The sequence below is a fragment of the Motacilla alba genome, chromosome 13 (assembly GCF_015832195.1).
Source record: "Motacilla alba alba isolate MOTALB_02 chromosome 13, Motacilla_alba_V1.0_pri, whole genome shotgun sequence".
Classification (NCBI taxonomy): Eukaryota; Metazoa; Chordata; class Aves; order Passeriformes; family Motacillidae; genus Motacilla; species Motacilla alba.
In genome coordinates, this window is record NC_052028.1 from 13,779,203 (window position 1) to 13,807,043 (window position 27,841).

At 45.0% G+C, this 27,841-nt stretch overlaps 3 protein-coding genes across 6 annotated transcripts in view; 1 reads left to right on the forward strand and 2 right to left on the reverse strand.

Annotated features, from left to right (window-relative positions):
• Positions 1-8,853, reverse strand: part of ADAM19 (ADAM metallopeptidase domain 19) — a 31,760-nt gene extending 22,907 nt beyond the window's left edge. The window contains exons 1-3 of one of the 2 annotated variants that reach the window (XM_038150286.1): positions 8,686-8,853; positions 8,331-8,410; positions 5,272-5,342 (exon numbers count right to left, since the gene is read on the reverse strand). In XM_038150286.1, the coding sequence (XP_038006214.1) occupies positions 5,272-5,342; positions 8,331-8,410; positions 8,686-8,746 (212 nt within the window). In that variant the 5' untranslated portion in view covers positions 8,747-8,853. Of the gene's footprint in view, positions 1-3,927; positions 4,123-5,271; positions 5,343-8,330; positions 8,548-8,685 lie in introns of those variants that run through there. The other variant, XM_038150287.1, reaches the window with a different exon arrangement.
• A 3,590-nt stretch (positions 8,854-12,443) lies between these two features.
• Positions 12,444-21,143, reverse strand: SOX30 (SRY-box transcription factor 30). Its single transcript, XM_038150634.1, has 5 exons — positions 20,251-21,143; positions 18,840-19,079; positions 17,424-17,597; positions 15,824-16,301; positions 12,444-13,919 (listed from the first exon to the last, which is right to left on the reverse strand). The coding sequence occupies exons 1-5, from the start codon at positions 20,855-20,857 to the stop codon at positions 13,550-13,552; spliced, it is 1,869 nt and encodes a 622-aa protein (XP_038006562.1). The 5' UTR covers positions 20,858-21,143; the 3' UTR covers positions 12,444-13,549.
• A 78-nt stretch (positions 21,144-21,221) lies between these two features.
• On the forward strand, positions 21,222-27,583 carry THG1L (tRNA-histidine guanylyltransferase 1 like). 3 transcript variants are annotated; one of them, XM_038150622.1, is made up of 6 exons: positions 21,222-21,426; positions 22,232-22,408; positions 22,845-23,014; positions 23,716-23,804; positions 24,375-24,482; positions 25,054-25,831. In XM_038150622.1, exons 1-6 carry the CDS (start codon positions 21,251-21,253, stop codon positions 25,213-25,215), a joined length of 882 nt encoding a protein of 293 aa, XP_038006550.1. In that variant the 5' UTR covers positions 21,222-21,250; the 3' UTR covers positions 25,216-25,831. The 3 variants fall into 3 exon arrangements, with proteins under 3 accessions (XP_038006550.1, XP_038006551.1, XP_038006552.1); XM_038150623.1 differs by lacking the exon at positions 21,222-21,426 and having other exon boundaries at positions 22,270-22,408; positions 22,849-23,014; XM_038150624.1 differs by lacking the exon at positions 21,222-21,426 and having other exon boundaries at positions 22,342-22,408; positions 22,940-23,014; positions 25,054-27,583.
• Positions 27,584-27,841: the final 258 nt, after the last annotated feature.

The window sequence follows — 27,841 nt, forward strand, 5'->3', positions numbered from 1 at the left end:
TCTAGAGAACCTCACCCCTATTTTCCTGATAAATGGGAGCAGTTTTGCCTATAAAACATCACTTGTCAGCACAAGCCTAAGAGGAGCTCAGGGCTGCCATGAACTCAGTTGCACCAGCCTGAGATCACCCACAGGCACCCAGCAGCACTCTGATTTTGCTACTAATTAGAGCAAGAAGGACTTTAAATAATTTGGTCCCATCAGCAACCTTGTTTGGGTTCATTTTACAGAGGGGCTAGTCTGCATGGACAGCTGCCAGCTTAGAAACACCCAGCAGTATCTAGGAGATGGATATGGTTTTTATTTCCTCCCAAAAAACAAAAGCCAAATGGTCCATGAGGCTCTCATGAGAAACATTGACATTGATTTTTCAGTCATGGGACCAAGAAAAGTGGAGCCTGCAGTCTCTTACATCTCTTTCCCTGTCCCTTTCCTCAAATCACAATAAATCTGTCCAGCCAGGCTGACAGCATCTGGGGGTGGAGGGAATTGATTTTCCCAAGAAACTTTAGACATGAGATTTCCAACTACAATTTGTGGTCCCACTCCATTGCCTCTCAACAGGATCCAAGTAGGGTAAGAAGGGGAATGTGAACTCTTGCCTCTCAGTCACTTAAATGTTCCCTAAAGCCAGAATTTATTATCAAAACCTGAAGTGGCCCCATCTTGAACACCACCAACACATGACTCATGACAATACAAGCAGGCAGGCCTGCTTTCCATATCCACCACTAGTGGGAAATGGGAGATTTCAAGCCTCTGGAATATTGCAGTCAAAACCTGGCACTTCACAGAACCAATGAAATCCAATTTTTTTTTTTTTTCTTGGTGAGTTCCATCCAGATGAATCCTGGAGCTCTTAAGCTCCCTTCCTCTAGAGCTTTTGCTAAGAACATATTTATTGTGTAAACACAGCAGTTTGAAAGGAAAAAGTGGCTTTCCAACTATTGAGGTGGAACTAAACAAGCCATTTTTAAGGCCTGGGAAAGCATCACAGACTAAAGACTCTCCATCCCCTTCTCCCACCCACATCATCTGTGACATTCACTGTATAAATTGTGTTACAGGACCCAAGAAAGATTTATCACATAAACCCTTCACTTACCAATAGGAACTATAAAGGTTACCCAGAGAGGAAAAAGGAAATGAAATAAATGGAAAACTGGCTGATAATGAGTCAGTGCACAAAAGATTTAAAAGGCTTCATTTCCAGGTCTCTTCCTCTCTGCCCCACACAGAGGAATCGCTGAATATCCTGAGGGAATCAGGAAGCTGAAAAGCAGCTGTGGCTTTCCAGATCCCACCCCTGTTTTTTCTGATGATTCCAAGAGACAGTAGAGCAGGATAAACTCAATTTCCCCTTTGCATAACCCTTAACCCCTGCCCATGAAGGAAGCCCATTAGACACTGACGATGTGTAGCCCATCAGTGGAATAATCTCATATATCCTTCCTGCTCAGAAATGGGCAGCAACTTCCTCACCCAGTTGGTAGGAGAGGCCCTGGAAACGTGCAAAAGCAGGAAACACTGGAATACAAGTGACAGATCTTTTACTGCACCACTGAGACCATCAAGCTGGGTGGGAGCACTTGTCACCTACCCAGGTGGGCCCAGCAGAGCTTGGAAATTATGCTGCTCCCTATCAGAGTGGCCTAAAAACAACTTTCTGTTGGCTCCTGAGGTCAGACCAGGTGAGCTCTGGACCTCCTTTGCTGCGTCCTCAGGCAGCTCCTGCACATCTCCACTGGGGTTTTGCCACCCAGTGCAGTGGTGGAATAAGGAGCTGAAACAAACAGCCCCAGGCTCTCCCAGGGATTCATCCACAGGCAGGGACACCCCCTGGAGAAGCCTCCAATACCCTTGGCAGCTGAGAGGGCCTTTCCCAAGTCTGTTCTTCCCGAGAGAGAAGAGAGAGAAGAGAGAGAAGAGAGAGAAGAGAGAGAAGAGAGAGAAGAGAGAGAAGAGAGAGAAGAGAGAGAAGAGAGAGAAGAGAGAGAAGAGAGAGAAGAGAGAGAAGAGAGAGAAGAGAGAGAAGAGAGGTCTTTTTGCTCCCTTTCCTTCACTGAGGTGAGAAGCTAAATCCCATGCAGGTTTCTGCTGTGCTAGTAGGAGCTCTCCTCTTCACTAAGAAAAGCCTTACCCCAGGCAGTGCTGCCACACACATTGAGAGGCTCTCAGCCTGTCCCTGCTTGGCTCAAAGCTGCTTTTTATTAACAAATGCAAATGCCTTTTTTAAAAAGTCACTTTTCATCCAAAGTTTGCAACTCAGATTCTTCCGCTCCTAAGCCCCAGCCAAATTTAAAGCTGCTTTATAGGCAACTCTCCATATATTTGTTGTTTGTGCAGCTTTGAGCTTTCCAATCCCACAGCTGCAGGACATGGATTTGAGTCATTTAAAACAAGCCAGAGTCATTTGAGTGATATATTTTGTCATTATCCTGAAATGTTAGCGTGTCATGAACTCTGCTTGAAACTCCAGTGTGTTTCTGACTTCTTATCAAATTCCTGGACAGGAAATAATGCAATATTATGTTAACTGCTAATGCAATAATTGTATTCACAGATATATGAAGCCCAAATGCAGATGTGTGATGAGCTTATTACAAAACACTGGGTTGGGCACAGCTCTGAAGCAAGATATGCAATAATTTCTGTGTTTCACCTCTGTGGATGAACATGATGTCCTTTTCATACGGAATATGGAATTGGATGGTGTGAACATTTCTTCCACATATTGAAACTAGAATGTTTCTTCCAAAGCTGGCATCCCTACCAAAGTACAGATTATGATACTTCCCTCACTTTTCAAAGCAATTTTATCAGTTGTCTCTCCAGCAGGAGAGTGGGGAATGTACAATAAGGCTGCCTATTCCACCAAGAACATCACCTGAATGAGCCAGGGACAGAGGGGGAGCACAGCACCAACCTCAGCAGCAAAGCTGGTTTCCAAAGGCTCCTCTAAACTGGAGCAATTAAATGGCCCAGTTCTCTGAGGCTTATTTTAGTTTATAAAGCCTCAAGTACCTTCCTTGAAGTTGCAGTTCTCTTATGCTCATTTTCATGTGAATTTGCAGCCTGGAGCTTACAGGTTTTGTACAGCTTTGAAGGGACACTTCCCACTTGGAGGATTTCACTTTATCTCCTGCTGCCTGGGCAACAAACTCTTCCCAGAAGAAGTCCTGGATGCTGCAGCTACCGAGCACTCCAAACCTCATCCAAAACCTCAGCTTCCCCTGTGAGACAGGCACAAGCAGTGATGAGCTCCTGGGTGCTGTGGAGCAACCCAGGCTGGGAATGTGAGGGGCCAGGTTGGGCTCTGCCTTGCCACACTCTTCCACAAGAAGAGATTTGTCTCCACTTAAAAGTGCTCTATGGATGCTGATAAATACACAGGGCTTCATCATTCCTCTTTTAAGTCTCTAAACTACTTCAGCACTTTCACAAGTCTCTGAGAAGTAGAGCCTTTCCACTTCTCAGCATTTTGTGATTGTACTGCCACCTTTCTTGAGCAGGGACTTGAGGCCTAGCAAGACTCCCACATGAAGCACTGCTGTCCATGAATCACCTGCATTTTCCACTGAAAATAAAAATTAAAAGCTCCAAACCAGTTGGTTTTCAAGCAAGTGCTATTTATCAGCACTTGTAAAGGAGATCCATCCTGCAGTGGAAGTGTGTGCACACACTTCCAAGCCTGTGTGTATACATCTCAATGAATGAAAATGCACTTCAGGAAATAAACACAATAGGAACCTTCTATTATTATAACTCTGTTTACTAACACCAGCAAAGGGTTTTTCTGTGCTGGAAATAGCACGGCACCGCTCCCGCCAGCACCTGGAGCTTACATCACTGAGCTTGGAGCTCAAACAGATCAACTCAGCAAGGATCCTTTCTCTGGCCAACTTCTGCTGTGCCAGAAATACTCACCTTTGCATAGCAACTGCAGAATCAGCAAGGCCTGGCAGTCCTGGAAGGAGACCCCCAGCAGCATCAGAGGTTGTGCTGCTTCCAGGCTCAGTTCAGACCTGGCACGGTGCCACTGTCATCAGCAGCAATTCCTCCAGACAGCACTGGCTTAGCAGTGCTCATGGTGCCTGGTCTTATTTTCTCAGCTGAAACATGCTAAAAAATACAGAATTTATAGCTGTTTCTGTTTAGTTCTACACAGGTGCATGGCTGCCTATGAAAAGCATCTGGTTTTTGCAGCACTGGAACTCTCAGTAGGTTTTGTGACTTTTTACAGAAAACACCTCATACTCATCTTCCATCAGCCCTCACATTTCAGGCTTTACTGCAGAAAGTGACAAAAAACCCTGGTTTTCCTCCAAAACTCCCTGAATATCATTTAGGTTCAGGTACTGCCATCAGAATTAGTAAGATCTTCTGACACTTCACTCTTTTAGGAGGAAAGCTGAGCCCTCAATCTCTGTGGTTGGGATGCCCATAAAATACATTTAAAACATAAACAGGGTCATTATTCTGAGGTTATTGTTGTCTAGCAGACAAACGTTTGGTTGTATTTCCATAGATAAATCTTCAAACCCATTTGAAAATAAATAAAACACCAACAGTGCAAGTGGGCTGCTGAGCAAAGACAAGCTTCTTGCAGCTGAATTCCCAGCTGCTATTCCACTGCTGGAAACTAATGTACTCACAGGGCAGAGGGGCTCTGGGGTGGCCTCCAGAGCAGAATCCTTCTCCCTGCCTTAATCTCCTGCAGCTTCAGCTGAATTCAATATCACACCCTATGGCAGCACACAGCATTGCTCTCACATGCCTGAGAGGAGGCTGCATTTCAGTTAATGCAAAACCAATTTTTCAGTCTGCTTTAGCATGAAGGGCACTAATGGAATTGAAACTGTCAGATCATTTCTCCTAGGAAGCAGAGAAGGACCTCTTTGGATCACAGCAAATGAAACCCTCATTAGAGTCACACTGACTCTAAAGCACTGAGCCATTTGGTAAATAGGGAGCTTCATATCAACAACATTTTCCAGTTAATGTAGGAAGAATTATGATGCAAAAATAAGTTTACACACTGAGGGCCAGGTCACCATCTGGTTTTTTGCTGACAAAGCTCTGCTATAATGTGCTCCTTGGCTGATTAACATCTGAGGGGACTTGGGATAACCTTGAAATCCAGTGAAGGACTTCCCCATCCTGTCTTTATCAAAATCCTGCTGAAGTCAGTGGAGGTTTTCCTGTTGACCTCACTGTAATCCTTATTCTTTATTTAAGTGAGATCACAATGCAGGGCACAAGCACACTCACCTATTTTTCTCCAGTTCCAAGATGAGCTCCTGGCCTTCTGCCTCCAGTGTAACTTCAGCTCGGAGTGGATGCTGCGTGCAGGGGAGAGAGGGCCTGTTACTCATACATCATCCTTATGAACACATCCACAAATACAAACTGGAAATGGCAGCTGGCCTTAAACCACCCCTCGCCTTCCTCCTGCCTCAGACCTGGAGTGACGGGGAAGAGAAGGGATGCACCAAGGTGGCTCCCAGCTCCAGGCACGCTGCTGCATCCCACAGCACAGCCATGCAGAGGCAGGAAGCAGTGCAGGCATCTGCTGGGATGCTGTACCTGAGCTAGAGACACCACCTGGTGTCTCAGGAGGAGTAAAGTGCTCAGGCAAGGCAACACATCCTGGTGCTGGAGTGCTTGGAGGGGCAGTTGGATGGGAAGAGCTCCCTGCACCTCCTTCTGTTGTAGATTGTGCTCAGCACAACATCACGGGACATCCCAGCTTGCCCCAGAGATTGAGGAGTCAAATATCTGAGCTAGTTAACCAAAGCTTCCTTTGTATGTTGTCACAGCAGAAAGGCATCTTTAGGAGCCTATTTCAGGATGAGAGGCATCATGCCTCTTCCAGAGATTCTCACTTGGTTCCTTTACCCGCAGAAAGTGCCAGTGAAAGGCAGGGAACAGGACCCTTGGCTGCCTCCAGACTCCAGCCATTGCACAGACAGAACTTCAGGCCTCCCCAGGGCCTGCTGGTTTGAACAGAATGCACCCCAATTTCTTAGTGCAATGGCAAATGCATACACTAACCCAAAAAAAAGAATCATTCCAGAGACTTAAAGCATAGAATGAGATTTTAGAAGAGCAACTAGAAGAAGCTCTGAGGTCTGCAGTTTTACCTCCCTCAAAGCAAAACCACTACGTAATGACAGCTTGAGTTTTCCAAGTCTGAAAGCTTTCTCACAGAGAAAATGGATGAACAAATTCCCCAGAAGAGAAATAGCTCATATGAATGTAACAATGCACTTTATTCAGCTGGAAGAGAAATCATGAGGGTTGGTGAAATTATTAACCCAGAGTATTTTCTAAATCAGTGTTGGAGCAGACTTTGAGGAACAGAACATTGGAAGTGAAAGAAAGCAAGGTTGACTGCATGGGATGTTTTGTCCGCCCCGAGATACCCTCACTTGCTCAGCAAATACAAATATCTCTTTTCATCAGCTCTCTGCTCATATTCTGGGTTTTGCTCATCCTTCCTTCAGTTTCCAGGATGTGGCATCAGGCCCACGCAGATGATGCAAAGCAAGTTAATACATTTAGGATATACAATAAGGGATGATTGCAACAGGCAGAGCTTCTTTTACTAAATCACAGGTGCACAATTCATCTGAGGGTTTGTGCTTCACTAACATGAAAGCACTGTAAGGCTGCCTTGCTCAGAGCTGAGGGTCTCCATCACCATAAAATCTCTTCACAAAGGTTGTGCTAACATCATTATTACTAATACCACCCTCCCTCCTCCTTCAGCAATCCCACTGCTTCAGTCCATCCACTGCTGTGCAAATGAAATATCCCAGCTGTATATAAGCGTTGCTAACACTCATTTCAGAGCCAATGGGAACTTGCCTGAAACAAACCAAGTGCGACCCCTGAGACCCAGCAAATTTATTGAGGGGAAATGCTCTCCAGATGTATTTGCATCACTATCAATAACAGAACCAAAACCTGCAGGCAGCGTCACAAGGGCATTTTAAAAAGAACTAAGAACACGAGAGAGTCATTGTAGGGGTTTTTTGTGTGCAATAGGACACAATAAGTTTTAGAAAGACTCATATTGTGGAAAAGACCCATTAATAAATTCCCAAATAACACCACTATATTCATGAAAAATAACATGTCCCCATAATGCTGAGCTTCCCTTTTTTTCTGGTTCACCATGTAAAAAACACCCTGTGGACTTTCCTCTTTCTCTCAATCTCACAATTGCAATTACTTCTTGATTGCAACAACACCAAGCCTGGGAAGGGGAACTGTGTTTTGTGTTTGAAGCTTTCTGGTCCTCAGAAAACTGATTGTCAGAGTCTGGAGGCTGTTGAGACACCCCTTCATGCACCCATGGAACAGCAGCAGGGGTGAGATCTGTGTTAACACACAATGTCTGAGACACAGCCAAACCTACCCGAGCTGCTGTTTGGCTTTTCTTACCTAGTGAAGCACCCTCACAGCTGGGATTCACAGAACCAGAGAGTGGTTTGGGCTGGAAGGGATCTTAAACATAATTTTGTTCCATCCTCGTGCCATTGGGTTGGAACTCCTTCCACTAGGAAAGATGGCTCCAAGCCCCATCCAGCCTGGCCTTGCACACATCCAAGGATGGTGCATCCACAGCTTTTCTGGGCAACCTCTCCCAGTGCCTCGTCACCTCACAGTCAAAAATTTCTGCCAAATATCTAATCTAAGCCCGCCCTTTTTTAGCTTAAAGCCGTTCTCTCTTGTTCTGTCAATCCACACCCTTGTACAAAGTCCCTCTCCAACACTCTTGTAGCTCTTTTTAGTACTGAAAGATGCTACAAGGTCTTTCCAGAGAGTTCTCCAGGATGAACAACGCCAGCTCTCTCAGTCTGTCTTCATAGGAGAGGTGATACAGCCCTTGGAGCATCTTCACTGCCCAGCCCTGGCCTGGCTCCAACAGGTCGATATAATTCCTGTGCTGGGGATCCCAGACACAGCACTGCAGGTGGGGTCTCACCGGAGTACAAGGTCAGAACCCTCTCCCTTGACCTGCTAGTCACTTATTCTTCTATCCAGCCGTTCCCTAAACGCCACCGATGGTATGGCCCCGCTCCCCGTTCACAGACACAGACCGAGCCCTTAAGGCATGGCAGAGGGCAGGGTGAACGCAGTTCCCAGATGCAGCAGCCAGCTCACACAGCCTTTCCTGCGATCTGCAGGAGCTACGGCAGCTCCTTGCCCATCCCCACAGCTTAGCAACCCCAAAACGCGCATCGCAGGTGCGCGACACCCCCCTGTCCCCGCAAAGGCAGGGCTGCGAACACAACAGAGACCAAGCGCTGGGCGCGACCTACCTTGGGGCTGCCGGGGCCACCCGGGGCTGCCCAGCGCGGCACCACCACCTCGGCCTGGGGCCGCACCTCAGCGGCCGCGGCTGCGGAGACAAGAGGAGCGGCTCAGCATCCCGGCCCCTCGGCACCGCGGGGCCAGGCAGCACGAAGCCGGGGCTTGAGAGGAGAGGGAGCTCTGCGCTGGTTGTAGGAAAAGCTGGAGGATCCCCCAACCCACTCACCCACCCATCCATCCTCCCTCCCTCCCCGGGCGCTCCCGCAGCCGGAGCTCTGGCGCGGGGCTGCCGCAAAGCTCCGGGCCGGGCATCCTGCGCTCGGACCGGGCACCCCGCATTTAGATCGGGCACCCCGCACTCACGGGGCGGCGGCCGCAGCAGCAGCGAGAGGGCGATGCCGCAGAGCAGCCCCCGGCCCCGCATGGCTCCGGGCAGGGACCGCTCTCCGCCGCCGCCACCGCCCTATAAATCCGCCCGGCGCCGCTTGTCCCCTCCCACCGCCCCAGGGCTCCGAGTCCGCCCCGCAGCCCCCTCCTCTCTTGCTCTCCCTCCGCACAGCCCGGGATACTCCCGGTGGTCCAGCGGCTGCGCTGGGCTCTGTCCCCGCTCCGGGGCCGGGGGAAACCCGAGCACCTCCCTGGGGCTCCCTCTGCAAAAGCTCCCCTCCCGCGCCTCGCCAGCACGGAAATCCATTGTGCCTCCAAAGCTAGGAAAAAGGGGAGAGCTGGGGGAAGGAAGGAGTTCAAGAGCTGTTTATTTATTTGTTTGCTGTATTTATGTGCAATCTTATCATATCTGATCCCATGGTTCCAGAGACATCCTAAATTTCTCCATTCCTGGGAAATACATTACTCCTGGACAGTTGAAGGGATACAGGATAGGGTTTTATGTGCTTGTATAAAAGGGCAGAAGCAAAAGGATGTTCTCTGCCTCTCTCCCCTTATGGTTGATGGGAGGGCCAGGCTTGAGGAAGGACTTGGGAACATCCAGAGCTCGTATTCCTGGTGCTGCAGTTCAGCAGCCACTGCCATGAGGCTCCCAAAGGACATCCCTGTCTTCTCCTGCATCCTTCAGGGCTGAGCCAAGGCTTGAAGTCCACACATCATCTATTTGCTGGACCTCGGCCCTTCAGGGAGCTGAGAACCTGCACGACTGCTGAATTATCCCGTGGGGTCGGGGTCACACCAGGACAGGAGAGGCCAGGTTAGTGGGGCCGCGCTGAGGTTACCAGCTGCCAACACTGGGGGACTCCACGGTGCTGTGGGAGCTCCTTGCACACAGACAGCACCTGCCTTCCCTGTGTCAGTGTGGGACTCCCAGCTCAGCTGCAGCCCCACTCAAGGCTGCCAGGGTTGGCTGACACGGATTTTTATGGGGTCAGCTCCGAGTGGCAGGAAGAGCCATTACCTCTTAGCCACACTCTTCAGACAGACATTGATCTGCGTTTTCCATTCAACCCTTTCCATTCATCTCTATGATTCAAGTGTCTGTGTAGGTGAACCACCAGGGAAATGAGAAATGGGGACAATTTGCATGTGGAGAGGGTATAAGGGTAGAGTGTATAAGTAAATCAGGCCGGTAGGAAGTGAATACTCCCTTCAAAATCAAGGTTTGCCAGATAACTGTAACAATTTTGTCTCTTGTCCAGAGGATTATTTATGCTATTGAAAACTCTACTATCTTTTATACTGAGGGTTTTTGTAGGCTCCTGCCAGGGCTGCCCAAGGAAAGGCGACTGTTCCCTTTTGCTGTACCATTTTGGTTTATATCTCACAGATGTCCCCTTTGTCCCCCAGCACTTCCCAAACTGAATCTCTCTGATCTTGTGAAGGTCAGTTTATTCCTGGTGTTACCCTGGCAGAGGAAAGTCAGGCACTGTAGGGACACCTAGAGGGAATAATCAGAGTGAGAGGGCTATTAGTGACATTTTAGCTGACCCATAGAGAGGTCATGAATTTTCATGGCACAACTAAATCCGTGTTCCAAAGAGCAAAAAATACTCAAAAAGGGGCAAAATTTCAGCTCTTTTCTAATCATATGGAATATCCTGAAGGGAAATCTTAATTTTTTTTTCCCTGCGAATTCCCCTACTTTATTTATAGCTGCCTGTAATATAGAAGAAAACAATGGCACTATTGTGCATGTCTATATTATAAATAAGTAAAAATGCAAGCCAAATTTAGACACAAATTTAGCTACCCTGCTTTCATCTCTGCATAAAATTTCTGCCTACCCAAAGGAAAAAAAACACTTTGATGAGGAACATGTATGCTTTTACTAAAAGATTGTCACAAATCTTCTCAGTACAATAAATCTTCACAGGGACTGCTCCATATATTTCTTTAACAGAAGATCAGCTCAAAGAAGCACAAAATGGAATAAAATGAGCCTTATGTTAAGATTTTAAAATATTTAGGCCAACAACTATCTGCTTGTGATTGTTTACAGCATTCAAGTATCATAAAAATAAAGTATGTGTAATATTTGCATTTGTTCTATAGTGATATTTTTACCTTTGGACCTTGGTAATATGAGAATAGATATCTCAATTTAAAACCACCAGAAACTCCCTGTATAAAAATATAACAACAGCCTGTGCAGTAGTTATATATAGGTTATATATATATATAGATATATATAAATAAAATATATCATTTACATTACTGAGACATTGTTGCATGGAAAAATTCAGGGTATTTTGGCCTTAATAACAGTGTTCAGGTGCTGTAATGCTGTTTCTGGCACGGGGTGAGTCAGATCCTGCCTGTGCCCACCTCTTTAGAATCTCTTCCCCAAAGTCAGTGGGCCATTTGCTGGATTTCACAGAACAAGGTCAGACTTCTGGTTATCTAAGAATTACACAGGCTCAGACTCATTTCCTCCAGGATCCAAAGAGTCTGATAAAGAGCATCAGCTGGGAATTTCAAATCTGCTTTGTTCTCTCATCTGTTACACCCCTGTGGCCAAGGCACGGAGCAGCAGCCCCTGTGCAGCACCCGGAGCAAGGGTGAGGTGTTCCAGCCTCCCCAGGACAAAGCTGATGACAGAGCTTTTGCAGAGGGGCTTCTGCACTTGCTTGACAATTTTCAAGATGATTTAATGCTATTGTTGCTAGCTGGAGCGCAAAAGATGAGATTCTCCCTTTATGTTCATAGTAAATCAGGAATTAGGCACCTAGAAAGAAATGGACCCAGGGAGAGGAAAATGCCCATTCAGGAACCAGACCTGAGCAGAGAATGACTGAGACCTGCACCACAGCTCAGTAACATTTCATGTGAACTCTCTCTTAGGAAAGGCTGTGGAACAAAGTGCTCTGGGAAGATTCCTGCTGACACTGAAGGAAACTTTACCCAGAATCAAAGTCTTAGAAGGAGAAGGGAGAAGGGAGAGGTCTGTCCTGCCTAACCTCTGCATTGCAGACACTCTCACTGATGAGAGAAATGTTACAGCTTCGGCTGCCTCGAGTGGAATGTGAAATCTCCCATTTTACAGAACATTCATTCTGGTTCAGATCATTTGAAATGATCAAAGGAAGGAGGCTGTGAATCCGTGAAGGAAACTAGAGATTCAAGAATTAACTCCTTTATCCAGTGTCTTGACAGTCGAGAGTGGCTTCAGCTGACCCAGAATATTCTGTTCAGCTCTGCTTTTCCACCACCCATGTAGGACAGCAGGAATATTTGGAAGGGCCTTGGAGCAGCTGTCCTGCCAAAGAGGGAGAAGTGCTGTAAGATGATCAGGAGCTAGACAAGGGCTTGTCCTGATGTGCTGATAGCAAAAGGGTATCAAAGCACTCCCTGTGCTTCTTTTAAAGGGTGGGTCACTGCTACCACTTTCTGCTATGACTTTTGCTTCATTCCTATAGGCAAGTGAACTTGAAGATGATTATATTTGCAGACACATCTTTTAACTCCATTTCCACATGTGAAACACTTATAATCCTTTCTGTGCTGCCTGCAACCTTCTCCAACACAACAGTGATTATACTGAAATAGTTAATTCTAGTAAGAAAAAGGAAACAGGCATAACAGCACGAGGGCTTTTAATAACATCCACTCCATAAAACTGTCCAGTAATTTTGGAGAAGAAAGTTGTCTCTGTAAATGGATAGGAGTGATGCACTGGGAAGCATCAAGTGTCTTTAGACTTTTACAGTAGCAAGAGGAAAACAAACTTTGTACAGAAAATCGTCATCTCTTTTTCAAGAACACAAGGTGGTTTTTTTGTTTAGATTAAGGTAAACAATAAGGAAGAAAATAATTATAAGAGAGTAGAACATGTCCCTCTTATGTCCCAATTACCCTCTGCACTGCCATGAAGTCTTGGAGGAGGGCACACAGCTACCAAGACACTGGTCCTGCCAACACTGGCCACTTCCCACATTTCAGGAGGAGAAGAAACAGCACTTGGCTCAGACACTTGGCACTTCAGGAATCTGCATTATGGGAAACTTTGTGGGTGAGCTGAAAATCACCTAGAAATGGGAACTAAAAACCTCTTCTATCACATTTTCCCGGCTGCAGGGCTGCCAGACAGGCTGAGGGATGATGCAGAGGAAGTCAGGTTTGAGTGGGGTGTTTGTGTAACTTTCACTTCTTTTGCAGACAAGACAGGAGAGCCTTCAAGAGAGCTCAGCTGAGAGCTGGCTGCAGTGACACAGACCTGCAGACACAGATCCCTAACAACCACTCCAGGACATCAGCTCTAGCTGGGAGGGAAGAAGGGATCACTTTCACACGTAGTTTTTCATTAGTATATCCAGGATATGTTAAACCAGTCTTCCCTTTCTCTGGGCTTGGTAGAATAAATCACAACAGTTGTGCACCATTCTAGATTCTGGTGCATTGAAATATGTCTGATATCCCACTCCACAGGGTATAAAAAGAAAGACGGGAGAAGAGGGAAGTTAGATCTAGAGAATAATCTCACAAACAGCTGTTTTATACCCTGAAACATATTTGAGGAGGAATTTGTACATTTGGCCACATGCATTCCTGCAGGCCAGATCAGCTTTCAGTGAGAATTTAGACATGAACAGGCATTTTCTGCTATTTATAAGACTTTCCTCTTATCCAAACAGCTCATCAGACTCTTCAAAATGACCTGTGCAACTTACTAAAGCCACCTGGGCCTCCCATTGAACACACTGACTGAAAAGATGACGTTGAGGAAAACATTTATTTCCCATTCTAGAATATCTCTCTGGATTATAATAAGTTTCAAAAATTACAATACTTGAAAAAACTTTACTTCGTCTTCCTCATCACTGTCAGTTACATTGACAATGTAAGTGCTGGAGGGAGTAGATGGGGGGGATGGCAGAACCTCCTCTACCACTTCCACGTCCAGCTGTGGCAGGGGGCTCAGAACTCGCTCCTCGCCGCAGGCGCTCTGACAGGACACGACTTCAGGGCTCCCGCAGACACGCTGGTTCTCACAAAGCCTCTCTTCTGAGTATGCTCTGAAACTATAGTCTTCATCCAGAGTGGAAAATATCACCTCCTGCCTCTGGTTCCTCTCCTCATAAAAGCCAAAGCACTGAGGCACTGAGCTGGAGAAATTCCCGTAGCCAAACGGAGCTCTGAGTGGGAATGTGCTGCAAGGGAAGAGATTCAAGGTTGGCTTTCAGAAATGCAGGGCTGCACAATGACCCTGATGTTCTGTGCTACTCAGCTTATCCTGCTTTTTAAAACATACAAATTTAAAACCATGCCTAATTTCAGCACTAGGAAATTAAGAAAATCAAGACTAGTTCAGTAGTTCAGCACACGTGAGGTTGCTCTGAGAACAAACATACACCCCTCTGTGTTTATCAATCAAGTAATACCATAGACAAACCAGCATGCAGTGAGTTAACCAGCATACTCAGATTAATTGAAAAAAGCATCAAAAGTCAGTTTGTGTAATTTCTGTATGCCAAAATTTGTGACAGACCTGGGGTAAAACACTCTTGTTTGTAATTTTTAGTGAGACCTTACATCTGTTACACTGTTATCAAACAGGACAGGGAGTCCTCGTGCCCAATATGTGGTTGTCAATGTTAGTATTTAAAGAATGCACAGTAATGAATTTTTAAAAAGTAACCACACAGTGAATTGCAGGAAGTTATTATGTCAAATGGAACTGTATTCCTCCAGTGGCAGATGCCTGCATTTTTATTCTGACGCAGAAAGACACAGGGATTGTAATTTACAGTGTTTTAGAGAAATTCACTACATTGTGAAGAAAACAAAAATATGTCAAGAAGTAACAGAGCTCCACAGTGCAGGCATTGTAAAGACATTGATACAATATCTATTGAGATTTCAAGGGGACTAATTATCATTCCAATCTAATATTTAAATTTTTAGTGCATACATCTGCACTTTCAATCCAGAAATCATGACTCTTGTATGCAAGAAATTAATTTATACGACAAAGAACTTATAAATCACTGTATTAGGAAGACCCTGGCATTAGTAAAGCTGGCATTCAGCTGGCATTAATGGACTTCAGAAATCCATTAATGTGTGAAATCAGAACAGTCTTTTATGCTACAAGAACTCTTCTCTCTCAGAGGCCTCACAAAACCATCTCATTTCAGACACCAAAGACTGAGCAAAGATCATTTTTAGCAATTTTGGGAATATGCATTCTGTGTTTCCTTAAAGGATCTCAAAAATAGAAATGTCCTGTATTGCACTTGTCAGCTCACGAAGTTCTTCTGACTTTGATGGGTGATCATTAGCCCTAATTAAAGATCAGGTGGTCTCATTGCTACAGGAACATATTGGTTGCTGCTACTAGTGAGAGGAACAGTGCATAAACAGGCAAAATCTAAGTCTAATAATCGTAATAATTTGTGAGGTTTGCCACTGCACAGTCATGAAAGCAAAATGATGCCCTGTAAAGAATAAGCATCAGATGCCTGGTGTTTGAGCTGCCCACCTGCACCAGGGCACTGCTGCTTCCTGTGCATGCTGAGCCCACAAACACCCACGGGACACTCCGTGTGTTAGCTTGGAAATTCTTTGATTAGGGGGCCTCTGATTGACTGAAAAGGAAGAACTAGGAATTACTACTTACACAGGAATTCTGCAGACACTTCCCACCAGGCTGGGTTTCAGAAATATTAGCACTTATGGCAATCACAGTGTACCCAGGAGACACCTCCAGGACACACCCACTCCAATTCTATCTGACCATTTTCAAAGTATATTTACATTATCTCTACCTAATACTCTTCTGCTGAAATCAACTGCACTTAGACCCATAAAGTGGAAAGAAGATACTTCTGCTTTCCATGGCCTTGGGAGTGCCAATTACTGCAACATTTCTATGGAGCCTTCAATAACTGGGCACGTATTACGAGCAGGCTGAGGCCTGGGGGTCCCAGCACACAGCAGCTACAGGAAGGTAAGAGCTCCTTTCCCTCTGAATGCTCCACCTGCTGTCTGCAAGTCAAAAGATTTTCTGCCTTTCAGCATTTTTTTCTTTTTGGTATTGAAATGGTTTCATTACCTTGAGGGGAAACAGCGAGGTCCAGGTATGAAGGAAGGGTGGCAAAATGGAAACTGAGGAGTTCCTCCAAACAAACTGGCTGGTTGTCCAATGGGAGCAGACACATAGGCAGGTGAGGGAATAAAAGGGGTAGCCTGGGGAAGAGCTATGCCTCTAGGAAAAACAGAAATCCCTGGGATCTCACTGTTAGAGACAGAAAACCTGCCACTGGTGCTGCTGATGTTACTTGGGTTTCTGTTGCTGAAGCTCTCAGTGAAAATGGGTGCAGGCCTCTTCAGGGAGAAATTGAGCCCAGGTGATACAAAAGCTTCTGTCTGAGCAGGTTCAGCAAAGTGCTGTGGTGAAACCACAGGGCGCAGGGGCAGGGTTGGAACTGCAACAGCCACTGATGTGGTGCTTGCAGCCGTGTTCTGGAAAAGGGTCATGGGCACAGCGTGCTGGATGGAAGAAGCCGGCAGACGGATGGCGGGAGACTCACCTTCAGGAAACAAAACAGTTACTTGTCAGACAGGAACAGAGAGTTCTCATCAACACATCACAGCAAATGACAGCATTTCTGGGTACAGACTGAATAATTACCCCTCAAATTTCCCAGCAACTCATGTCATACGCCTAATGTGACACCATTCTGAGAGATGGGTTTGGAGCCCACACGTTGAAGCTTCGTTGCACAGAAACCCACAGATGGAAGGAAGTGGCTGATGTGGGTCCATTGCTCTGGCGAGGCTCTGTCTTGTCCTAGTAAGGCCCCACAATGGGTTGGAGTTTGCCTTCAGCTCAGAAGACCTCATAAGTCTACTGATGTGAAGTAAGCCAAGATTATAACAAATCTGTGTGCTGAGGAGCCTAAAACACCCTAATCCCCAATATGTTTCCTTATTTCATCAATGAATTTACCCACTAGACAATTTTACTTTGAAATGTTTTGCAGAGCACAAACTTCAATGTACACTCTCAAATCACACCTCATCAACAGGGCTGCCTTTATAAGGAAAGATTTCAAAACACGTTTCATAGCAATTTTCAGACATGACTAACTCAGAACTTCCTCGGAACAAAGCTGACTCTTGTTTTAATATCCCCAAGTATTACCACACAGCATAATCAGGCATTTCATTTTCTTGTCTCATTGCAAAGAAAGCAGCCCTTTCCAGGATGCTTAAAGAGGAGAATGCCATTGCCTGGATCTGAGCTATTTGCTGTTGAAATCCACTATCCATGCACTGACAGAAGCCAGAGCTCTTTCTCTAAGGAATATGCAGATCAGCTCTTACACTGGTCTGGGAGCTCTCACTATTTCACTGCAAGTGTGGACTTTTTGTAAAAAAGAAGGATCATTCCAGGGTATCTGTGAGGTGGAAACCAAATGAGGGAAAGCAGCAGCTGTAGCTTAACATCTTAAGTAGAAAGGAAGTGTTGGTAAATAATCACACCTTCTCTGAGCAATCTGTGCCAGGCCCTCACCACGCTCACAGCAAAGTTTCTTCCCAATATCTAATCTAAACCTACTCTTTCAGTTTGAAGCCATTCCCCCTTGCCCTGTCACTACTGGAACAGGTAAATTCTGAATTTTTAAAACAATTCACTACTGAAAACTCACAGACTGGACGTCCAATACTGTTCTTAACACTGGAGTTGACAAAAGAGTAAGTTGGTGATGAGAAGGGAAGTGTGCCAGCTGGATTTGTAGTGATGGTACTCTGGGAAGTGCCAGAAAATGCAGCAGAGCCAGGTGGTGGAGAACACTTCTTTTTGTTTGGCTGATATACCCAACCTGTCAGAGATGAAAAAAGATGCAGACATCAAATATTTTGGATGGTTTAATTATTTATCTAAAGCTATGTTATCTGTAATTCTGAAGGATCTGATAAGACAAGTCCAAAACCTGCTCCTTTAGGCAATGGCAACGCCCCACTTGTTTTGGTGAGCTGGAAATGGGGAATTTTACTGGAGATGGAAATGAAATATAAGTATTTGGGTATTGCTTAAAAGTAGTAGCTGCTTGTGAGACAAAAAACTACCGAACACTGGGGAGTGATGTGGCCCAGCTGAGGAAACCACATTAAGGAGAACATGACACTCATTGCACTGTGGGCATTCAGTGTGGAGGCAAACCACGGCTACTCAAAATGTGGTCTTTCCTCACAGCTTCCTTAAACCCTTAAGTCTCACGTATTTCTGCAGGTTACAAGACATAACAGAAAGTATGATCCACTGGGAACCCTGGATAGATTGTCGAAGAGCAGGTTTGCCTTTGCCTGACAACATTAACCAAACACTAACAGACATAAGAACATATTATGAACTTACACTGAGCTGTTTGGTTTCTTACACAGGTTAACTCTTAATGCAACTTTAAAGAAACACCTTTTTTTTTTTAAAGATGCAAGGAGAGAGGGAGAGTGATGCTCTTTTCTTTGTTTATGACAGATTAGGCAAGATCATGAACAAGCAGCATTACGACAACAGAGAGAGAAAGGATCACAACACTTGGTATGTCAGCAGGTTTTTAAAAGTGTTTTACATTCTGTTATCTTCTGGATAAATGAAATTGTTAAGGGTACAAATTTTAACATCTGACAAAAGGCTGTGAAACATTTTCCACACCATTATGTGAGAACCTCAAGTCTACATGTTGAATCCCACAGAATACAATGCTATTTGTGCTTCCTGTGACATTTCCCTTTCCTGCTTTTAAGAAATGGACACCTGTGTCACCACAGGCCTCCTGGGCAGCTGTTTCTGGAGAAGGAAACTGATGCAGCAGGCCACAAAAACTCACTCTCTGGCCATTAGACTATTAAAGCATTCAACAAAGCTGCTGTAGCTGCAGTGTTCTAAGCACCAGCATTTTGGATGCTTTAAAAATTAATAGTTTCAAGCACACAGAAGGATTATGTACTTGAAATATCTGTATTTTTTTTTCTATCTCTGATGATTGCCATAATGCAAGAGATCGATTTTCCAAAAAGCCCTGCACTTCTAAAGCACCCAGGTAAATAACTAAGATGTTTACCAGGAAATTCCTCCCTGTGCCTCAGTTTTATTTTGTTAGCTTCCTCGTAGTAGGGCTGCTTCTGCTCTTCAGTGAGTTTGCTCCACTCCAGGCCGAGCTGAACGCTGATCTCTGCGTTGTTGGCCCCTGGGTTGGCTTTGGCCACAGCAGCCCTGTGGATCCGGGCCCACACCATGAATGCGTTCATGGGACGCTTCACGCGGCCGCTCTTGGTCTTGCTGAAGGGAGTGTCTGGCATCCCTGTGCAGCAAGGCAAGGAAAGAGCATCACCTTCCAGGGATACAGCAGGTCTCACTCAGTATCACACCCACAGAGCATTCGGTAACAGCATCACCACAGCTGTGGAACAGATGAAACTCAGTGCACATTTGGAGAGCAGTTCCTACAAAATCCTCCACTGCCCTTTGCTGAGTCACTGCACAAGGAATCAGTTACCTGGCTTTTGTTACATACAATTAAAGAAAAAAATAAAAGGAAATAAACAGGGACTGCTAACGCACTAGTTTGGATTTCAGCTGGCTTGTTTTCTTATGAATTTATAAACTAATTGTTGTATACCACAGATCACACCACCACAAATTTATTATCACCACCAGAACTATGAAACCAAAACCCTAAGGATGCAGGGACTAGGACTAAGGATGGGGAGGCTGCTTAGTCCCACACCTGTGCAGTCCCTGCCTTCTCAACCTTGGCTGTTGCTGTTTTGGGTTTCTGCTTGGTTTTGTTGAGTTGGGTTTTTTTGAGATATAAATACATCTTTTTCCTTTTTTTTTGGATTTGGACACTCATTTTGTTGGACGAACATGTGTTCCCAAATGATTGTTACATGATCCCTGGCTTTGGCTCTTTGTAAACACAGGCTGCATTTAAATTGAGCTGGCAACATGATGAATCCACAGGCCCCTTAAAACTGATCCCTGAGCAAGCAATTTCCTCCTGGAAAGGGACACTCTTTCGCATCATTGATAAAGGGAAAAAGTCTTTAAGACCTTACTTAAGTAATTAATTTTGAATGTCTAGATATTAAAAAATAAAAAAAGCTTCTAATACAGATGTTTCAAAATGCTCTTCATTTAACAGGTCCAGAGTTTTTTCAGAGAGATATATGACTACTTTATAGCTCTAAAAATCAAGCAGATTCCTGACCTTAAAACTGCAATCCAACTCAGTGTAATTCTGAACACTGTCCTAAGGGGCTTCATGCAAACAGGGAGGAACGTGATAAAACTGCCTTGATTATAACAAACCACGACAGAACTCTGTGTGCCCGTGCTTTTGTGTCTTACGCTGTGCAAGAGTTGTGCTAAACCCAGCCTAATGCAAAGGGATGGTTTTCTAACATGACCTTTCCACTTGTGCTCTCCTGCTTGATAAGCAGTCACCCTGGCAAGCTCTCTGACCATAATACCTGAATCCGAGGGCAGGACTGTGAGGGGAACATTTTTTGTTTCAATCTTTGGCTGCTGCAGTAGAGGCTGCAATTGAACTTGCACTTGTTTTACCGGCACTGGAGTCACATGCATCACCTGCGAGGAGAGAGGGCCTTGGAGCTGTACGTGGGACCTGGGAGCTAAGGGCTGAAACAAGACCGGGATATTCTGATCTTGAGCAGGGTTCCCAAGCTCGCACAGGGATCCAGCCGGAGCATCGCTTTTCTCCACCATCACAGAGCGGGCCTCATAGGTCACGCTGGGTCGCTCCGTTTGGACGGCAGCTCTTCTCCAGGGCTTATTCCCAGTTTGCTCCAGGACCTTCTCCTCATTCTGGCGGTCACCGCTGCCCCTTTCCTGGTCCCTTTCTCTCCTGATAGCGCTCCGGGCCTCTTTCTCAACCGCCGCCGGAGCCGAGATGCACTTGCTCTTCTTCGCCGCTCCTTCGCTGTGCCCGGGCCGGCTCGGGTGCTCCTGCACTTGGACGCGCAGCCCTCCGAGGGGTCCCATGACCTCCCTGTGCCTGGGGGGCGAGGCGGGGCTCGCCCGGGCGCGGAAGCGGCAGTGCCTGACCCTGCGCTCCATCGCTCCGCTGCCGCTCCTCGGCCGCCGCCACCGTTGCGCCAACGCTCCCCGCGGCCCCGCGCCGCCGGCGCGCACCGACCCCGCATCCCGCACCAACCGCGGGTCGCGCACCGAGCCCCGGCCCCGCCGGCTCGGTCGCGCTGTCCCCCCGTCCCGCGCCCACCGGTGGGGCCGGCCCGACCGCGCATCCCGCGCTCGTTGCTCGGCGCGCTCGGACCGGGACGCACGGGCCCCCGGGCCCGGCTCCGCGCCCCGCAGCCGCCATGGGCGCCGTTGCCGGAGCCGCCCCGCGCTCCGCCCGCCGGCTCCGCCCGCCCTCCGCCGGCACCAGCGAGCGCTGCTCCGCGCCGCCCAGAAGGGCCGGGCGCCGCTCTTTCCGCTTCCGCGGCGCTCATGCTGCGCTGCTGCCGGGCGGCCGCGGCCATCGCTGCCGGCCGCGCTCCGGGCTCCCCGCGCGGCCTCGCCATGGCCAAGAGCAAGTTCGAGTACGTGCGGGACTTCGAGGCCGACGACACGGTCCTGCCCAACTGCTGGATCGTGGTGCGGCTGGACGGCCGCAACTTCCACAGGTGCGGGCAGGGCAGGGCCGGGCGGGCGCTGCGGGGACCCCGCGGGTGCGGGCTGGGAGCGCTGTGCCGCGGGCAGGCTCCTGCGTGGTGCCCGGGCTGCGCTGGGCTGATCCTGTCCGGCCTGCGTGAGTGCTGCAGGTGCGGGGTTAGAGATCCTCGTGTCCCCCGCTCGGCCTCTCCAGGGCGCGGAATTCCACCGGGATTTTGTTTTCACGGGCGGCTGCAGAGCCGGGTGGTAGGGGATGGGCCGAGTAGGGAAATGGTTTCAGTGCCTTGGGTGTGCTGGGGAGGGACAGCAGCTGCTATCCAGGGATGTGTACTGGTGTTTGGAGTCAGTGTCCGTGTGGCATTTGCCTTCCCTCGGCATAAACGGGGCACAGTTCCCTCGGCTGGTAGATAACACAGGTCTTTGCTGGGATATTATATCTGGTTTTGGTAAAGCTCTTGAGTTTTGACAAGTTTATTGATAATGTTGCCCTTTATTGGACTGAGCATTAAAGACACCTCATGAGGAAGGGAGTTTACAGAAATTAGTATTTGTTATCAATTTCCAGTTAAAATACATAAACCAGCTGCTTTAAAAGACTGGTTAGAGTCAGATACTGGTGGGAATGAGAATGGCTTATCCAGAGTGAATAACGAGGATTTTTGTCCCTGCTTTTCAGACCTGGAGAGAATTCTTTTGTCAGTATTGACAGGATACTGGAAATCAATATTCCTATAAAGCAAATATGAGGGAAATGAACGGGTTATCATTTTTAGTACATTTTTAAGGGACTCTTATGCAACCATTTTTGCTTTGAAGGTTTTCTGAGCAGCATGAATTCAAAAAGCCAAATGATGACCGTGCTCTGCACCTGATGACCAAGTGTGCCCAGACAGTGATGCAAGAACTGGAAGATATTGCTATTGCTTATGGACAGAGTGATGAATATAGTTTTGTTTTCAAAAAGAAGAGCAGGTGGTTTAAAAGAAGAGCAAGGTAACAGCTGCTTTGATACTGAAGTGAACTTGTTTTTCATATCTCTTTATAATTCTTCTTCAGATTTGCCTTTACCTACTCACAGAGGTTAGGAGGAGGGCTGATGCTTACACTGCAGTTAGTTCAAGTTTTTAATGTGGATTCTTTACATGTGATCTTTCAGGAAAATATGTTCAATAATACAGAGCTTGTAAAAAAGTTATATAAACAACTTATTATATAAACAATCAAAACATTATAAACAGCCATTCTTTTAAGAAAATGTTATAATTCTCCATACTTCTGTTGTTCAAAAGTCTTTATGCCATTCCTCATGTGTTTGGCCATTATTTAAGAAATGCTACATTCCACTAGTTATCACTACCTCAGATAAGCACAGATATATAATCACACCCATGTATTTCTTTCTTTTTTTCTCTTGTTCTGTGTTTGCAAGTAAGTTCATGACTCATGTGGTCTCCCAGTTTTCCTCAAGTTACGTGTTCTATTGGAAGGATTACTTTAAGGACCAGCAGCTTCTGTACCCACCAGGATTTGATGGACGGATTGTGTTGTATCCCAGCAACCAGAATTTGAAGGACTACCTCAGCTGGAGGCAAGCAGATTGTAAGTGTTCCTAGAAAAGAGAGGTTTGTGCAGTTGAGTTCATTTCTCTGAACGGAAATGTCTTTTCTTCCAGTGTATCTGTATATGCAGCTGTCAGTGAAAGAACAGCAGGTAGGGTGGTAGTTTTCAATAATATTACTCTTGTTCTGGGGTTTGTATAGGTACTGGCTGAAATTTGGAGTGTTCAGACTACAACTAAATTTATTGCATCCTGAGAGTGAATTCAGCACTTTTCTAAGAAATATTAGAACTGCTAATAGAATTAATAAATTCATTTTGATGTTCAGAGTTGCCTAAGCCAAGGTAATCTTTAATGAAGAGATGTGAATATTCAAGTTCACAGCAGGTAGTAATCAAAAGCATTGAATATTCCATGTTAGAACAGACCACTGGATTTGTCTCTAGACCTTTGTCAATACCTAGTCCCTATTGTCAAATGAAAATAATTTACATTATTCATGAACACCCTTCAGCCTCTGTTGTGCCCTTTTCACTTACGAAATCTGTCTTCTAGTCATGATAGGCAGTACCTAAAAATGTATTATAAACATTGTATCTTCTTTAGAAACTGATTATATTAACTCCCCATTACTCATGGCTGTTTCTTGCCTACAGCTCTGGAAATAAAGCTGCTTTTTCCTGAATAGTTACTCAGATTTGGTCAATATCCATCCTCACACTCATTTCTCTGTTTTCTCTAGGCCATATTAATAACCTTTATAATACAGTGTTCTGGATGCTTGTGCAGCGAGGTGGTTTGACACCAGTGCAAGCACAGGAGAGGCTCCGGGTAAGAGTCTGCTGAAGTCATGTTTTTTTACAGCTAAAAATTAAATCATAAGATTTGCAAAGTGTCTTGCCTGCCCAGCAACCCTGGCTTGTCTGTTCTTACTGTAATATTTTTGTGGGTGTAGTCAACAACTTCTTCAGTTGTGCAGATATTAATACCACTAGCAAATAATGTAATTTTGGTCAATTATTAGCAGGGTTTACGTTCTTAGTTAACAATTTCAGAAATCTTAGGAATGTCATAAAATCTTCAGTATCCAAACACATGAGGAACAGTAGCAGATTTCAGGTTCTGTTCATTGCCAGTCCCTTCTGTTGTGTTTGTCTTCTTGTGCAGACTTTAGCAGATTATTCCTGTTTTCTCCTGGAATCTCTTAACTGTCTTCCATTTGTCTTGAAAATCAAATAAAAACTCTCTTCGAATTAATTCCTCTGTTGAGAGAAGTAATTAAACTTTGTGACTTAAAGGTGAAAAACCTTTACAAATGTCTGTCTTGCTTCTAGTATTCACCCCTCCTCTATCCTAGAGATACAATTTGTTTTCTCTAAGAGTATTTTTCTTTTCTCTCAGGGAACTTTGGCTGGAGATAAAAATGAAATCTTATTTTCTGAATTCAACATCAACTACAACAATGAACCTTTGATGTATAGAAAAGGAACCGTGCTAATATGGCAGAAGGTAAAAGAAACCCTATTGCCACTTGCTTTGGGCTGATATTTTGAATAGTTACATTGTGGCAGCCAGACTGCACTGTAAGAGCACCACATGGATCTCCAGTGTATGTCTAGGAATAAATATATCCTAAAATTAACTATATTTGCCATGTAATTGTGTGTAAGATGACTCATTGTTTTGGAGATGTTTTTGAGAGCTGTTTCTATGAGCATAATATAAAAACCAGTCTCTGCAGTCTGGCTTAGATACAAATTATGACCATTGAGATGAAACATGTATCAGCAGATGGCAATGTGTGTATCATCGGGGCAGGCCCTTCCCAGGATTAGGTCCCAAGTATATCCATGGCAAAGGAATTACAAACTTCTGTTCAATAAGGTGGCTCAGCTCTTAGTTGGCTTCGTGCTTTTCTGCTTTAGGTAACTTGGGAATGCTTATTATTCTACAATTGCATCATTGATTTAGTGGGAGAAATTCCTGTCCTGTGGTTTTTTTATTAAATTCTTTTTTATTAGAATTTTTGAATCCACTGTGGAGCCTTTTATATCTGCTAATGTGCCAACTGTATTTTCAGATTAATGAAGTCACCACTAAGAAAATAAAACTGCCAAAGGAAGAAGAAGAAAAAGAAGTGGAAGTGACCCGGACTAAGACTAAAGTTGTTCCCCTGCACTGTGACATCATCGGGGACCAGTTCTGGGAGGAATATCCTGAGATTCTGGCTGAGGATAGTTGATATCTCTGATGAGCATAACTGGTGGATTACATTCTGCTCTGCTTGGGTTGTTGGCAAGTGAGGAATATGAATGGTGGCTGGCAGAGTTTGACCTGGAGCCCTTTTCAGCAACTACATTGGGTTTAGCACTGTTGCTGCCTAAAAAGAAGACACTGGTGCTGTCTGACACACAAGGAAAAGCCCATATGGAATGCTAAAATCATACTATATTTTCAATGTTAAGAACTCATCATGAATTAAGACTGTTCCTGCCTTGTACATGTGTATTTGTAAAAAAACTGTGTAGAAATTTCCTGTATTTCGATAGCATTTAAATGATCAGGTATTTTATTGTACTGCTGAACTATAAAAAAGCTTGAATATTTGAACAGAAAATTATTCGTTTGATTTCTGTTTTCCACTGAGATGGACCAGAATACTTCATTTGGGATTTAGTATTAAATTTCAAGGCTGGTGTGTTTAGTCAGATGAGTGACAAACAGTTCACCTGCCTGATGTCTGATTCTTACTGAAATGCAATGGAGTAGCCCAGCAGTTTTCTATGCTTGATTTTAAAAGTATTTGTCAAATGTACAGGATTTTTATACTTAAAAAAAATATAAATAATAGTACCTTCCCTGCTGTGTTTTATTATGTGGCCTTTCTCATTCCTGGGACTTGAACTAGTAAGTGGTGACAGTTCCAAGCAGTGAAGTTAATAATAAAGATATTTCACAGGCTGGAATTCTGTTAGGACATGGATAGATATCTTTCCTCTTATTCCATGGCCTGGGAATTCACCTGTCTCCTCTTGTGCACAACACAGCATATTTTTTTAAATTTTATTATTAAAAAAATATATAGCAGAACATTTCAGGTGCCTGCAAAGGGAGCCAACAACAATTTGTGCTGCTGCTTTCTGATCTCCCTGGGAATGACACAGACAGAGCAGTGCTGCCAATCCACGTTTGTTAGAGGGAAAGGAGGAGTGTGTGTTGCCTGCTCCATGCACAGTTCTGTTCTGGTTTAACCTTTGTCAAAATTGACCTCTCAGAGCAGAAATACTTCAGCTAAGGGTAGGGGTTTGTCCCAGTGCAACTGGAATTTGAGGGAAATAACCTATTTTAGTGTAGAAATACAGCTATAATGATAGGTGTTTACATGGCTATTACTGCTTCTAACCAAGCTGGTTGCAAAAACGTCCAGAACAGTAACTGGGCCAGTTATTGCTAGCAAAGACATGGTCAGCAGCTGGGACTGGCCATAAAAAAATAGAAAGAAAGGATCAAGTGTGTACTGGTTGCAGTACTGAGTTAGAGTCCTGTGGATTCTCTTATCAGAGAGATTCTGATTCCCACTCTGTTTCCCCTTCCCGCAGAACTTACACATTAAGGCAATGTGGTTTTGGTGTTTTTTTTTTTTTCAAAAAGAACCCTGACCAGGTGCTGATGTAAACTTCAACTTTGTGAGTTCTTCCTAAGATTGGGAATGAGTCTGTGAGTTTATAATAGCACAGGACTTCCCCCCTACTTCTCTGTACTAATTAAGAATATGCAATGAGAGAATGTATTTTGTTTTTAGTTTGTAAAATGGGCTGCATGATTCCTAGGAAGAGGATGTGGCTTGATGGTAAGATAATGATTCAGAATGAATCATTGCACCAGTTATTTACTCGTAATAACTTAGTTGGGTTTTAATCTTCTAAAATAAATGCAATTTACTTGACTTTGAAATTCCATTTTACTGCTTGGTGCCTGACTTTGGACATTACATATGAAGCAGCTGTTCCAGAACTGGTAACAGCTGGATTTACTCAGCCTGGTAACAAATGAAAGATTAAAAAAATAATTTGGCAGCCATGATTTATGTTTGGAAAGTAGAATATAGGGGGGTTTTTTATATATATTATGGCTGCCTCATACACCCTACAGTATCTTTATGTATGTACATTGTGTATATAAAAAACAGGCTTGTATTAGGTCATAGTGTTTTCTAATTAACTCATTCTTACAATAATATGTAATAGGTCAACATAGCTGTTCACATATGGATGCAGACTTTGGAACCAACATCAGGATTATCTGTACAACCATGGCCTTAAATTTGTATTAAGATAAATGCTAGAGAAAGAAACTCCCTGTGGTATCCTCATGTGTAAGATGTGCATTTGTATGGCTCTGCAGCTTTAGGGGAAAATAACTATTCCCAAGGCTCAAGCAGCAGCCTGGTGTTGGTGGCACACACAACACACAGGTATTTCTGTAGCTGCAGGAGTCCTGTACTGTGATCCAGTGAAGAAGGAGGTGCTTCCTCTGAAGCTGGTGGACAACCTGTGGCGGATGTATTGCTGTAACAAGAAGCATTAAAGGTACGGGAACCCATTATGAAACATTAATGGAGATGGTAAATCATTATAGTAAAACCTACTAAAAATCTGTTCCTCAGTGAAATTACTCTGACCTGTGTATCCTTTTATGCAATTAAGTGCAAATTACAATCACTGGTTGCCTAGGTGGATTTCATGGCCTGGGGCAGGGAGGTTTTGTCCCCCATCCAGGGATGGTCCCCAGACTGGGCTGTAGCGGGAGGGTTGCACCAGTGGGGGGTAACTGCAAATAATCACAGGTTTGTCAGGGTTGGAAAGAAC

Coding starts and splice junctions, on each gene's coding strand:
- SOX30 (XM_038150634.1), bottom strand. CDS start 20,857: ATGGAGCGCAGGGTCAGGCACTGCCGCTTCCGCGCCCGGGCGAGCCCC. Junction 17,598..18,839: donor GCACAGGGAGGAATTTCCTG/GTAAACATCTTA, acceptor CATCTCTGACAG/GTTGGGTATATCAGCCAAAC. Junction 16,302..17,423: donor CAGTATTGGACGTCCAGTCT/GTGAGTTTTCAG, acceptor TGTTTCCTGAAG/GTGAGTCTCCCGCCATCCGT.
- THG1L (XM_038150622.1), top strand. CDS start 21,251: ATGCTGCGCTGCTGCCGGGCGGCCGCGGCCATCGCTGCCGGCCGCGCT. Junction 21,427..22,231: donor GACGGCCGCAACTTCCACAG/GTGCGGGCAGGG, acceptor TTTGCTTTGAAG/GTTTTCTGAGCAGCATGAAT. Junction 23,805..24,374: donor AAGCACAGGAGAGGCTCCGG/GTAAGAGTCTGC, acceptor CTTTTCTCTCAG/GGAACTTTGGCTGGAGATAA.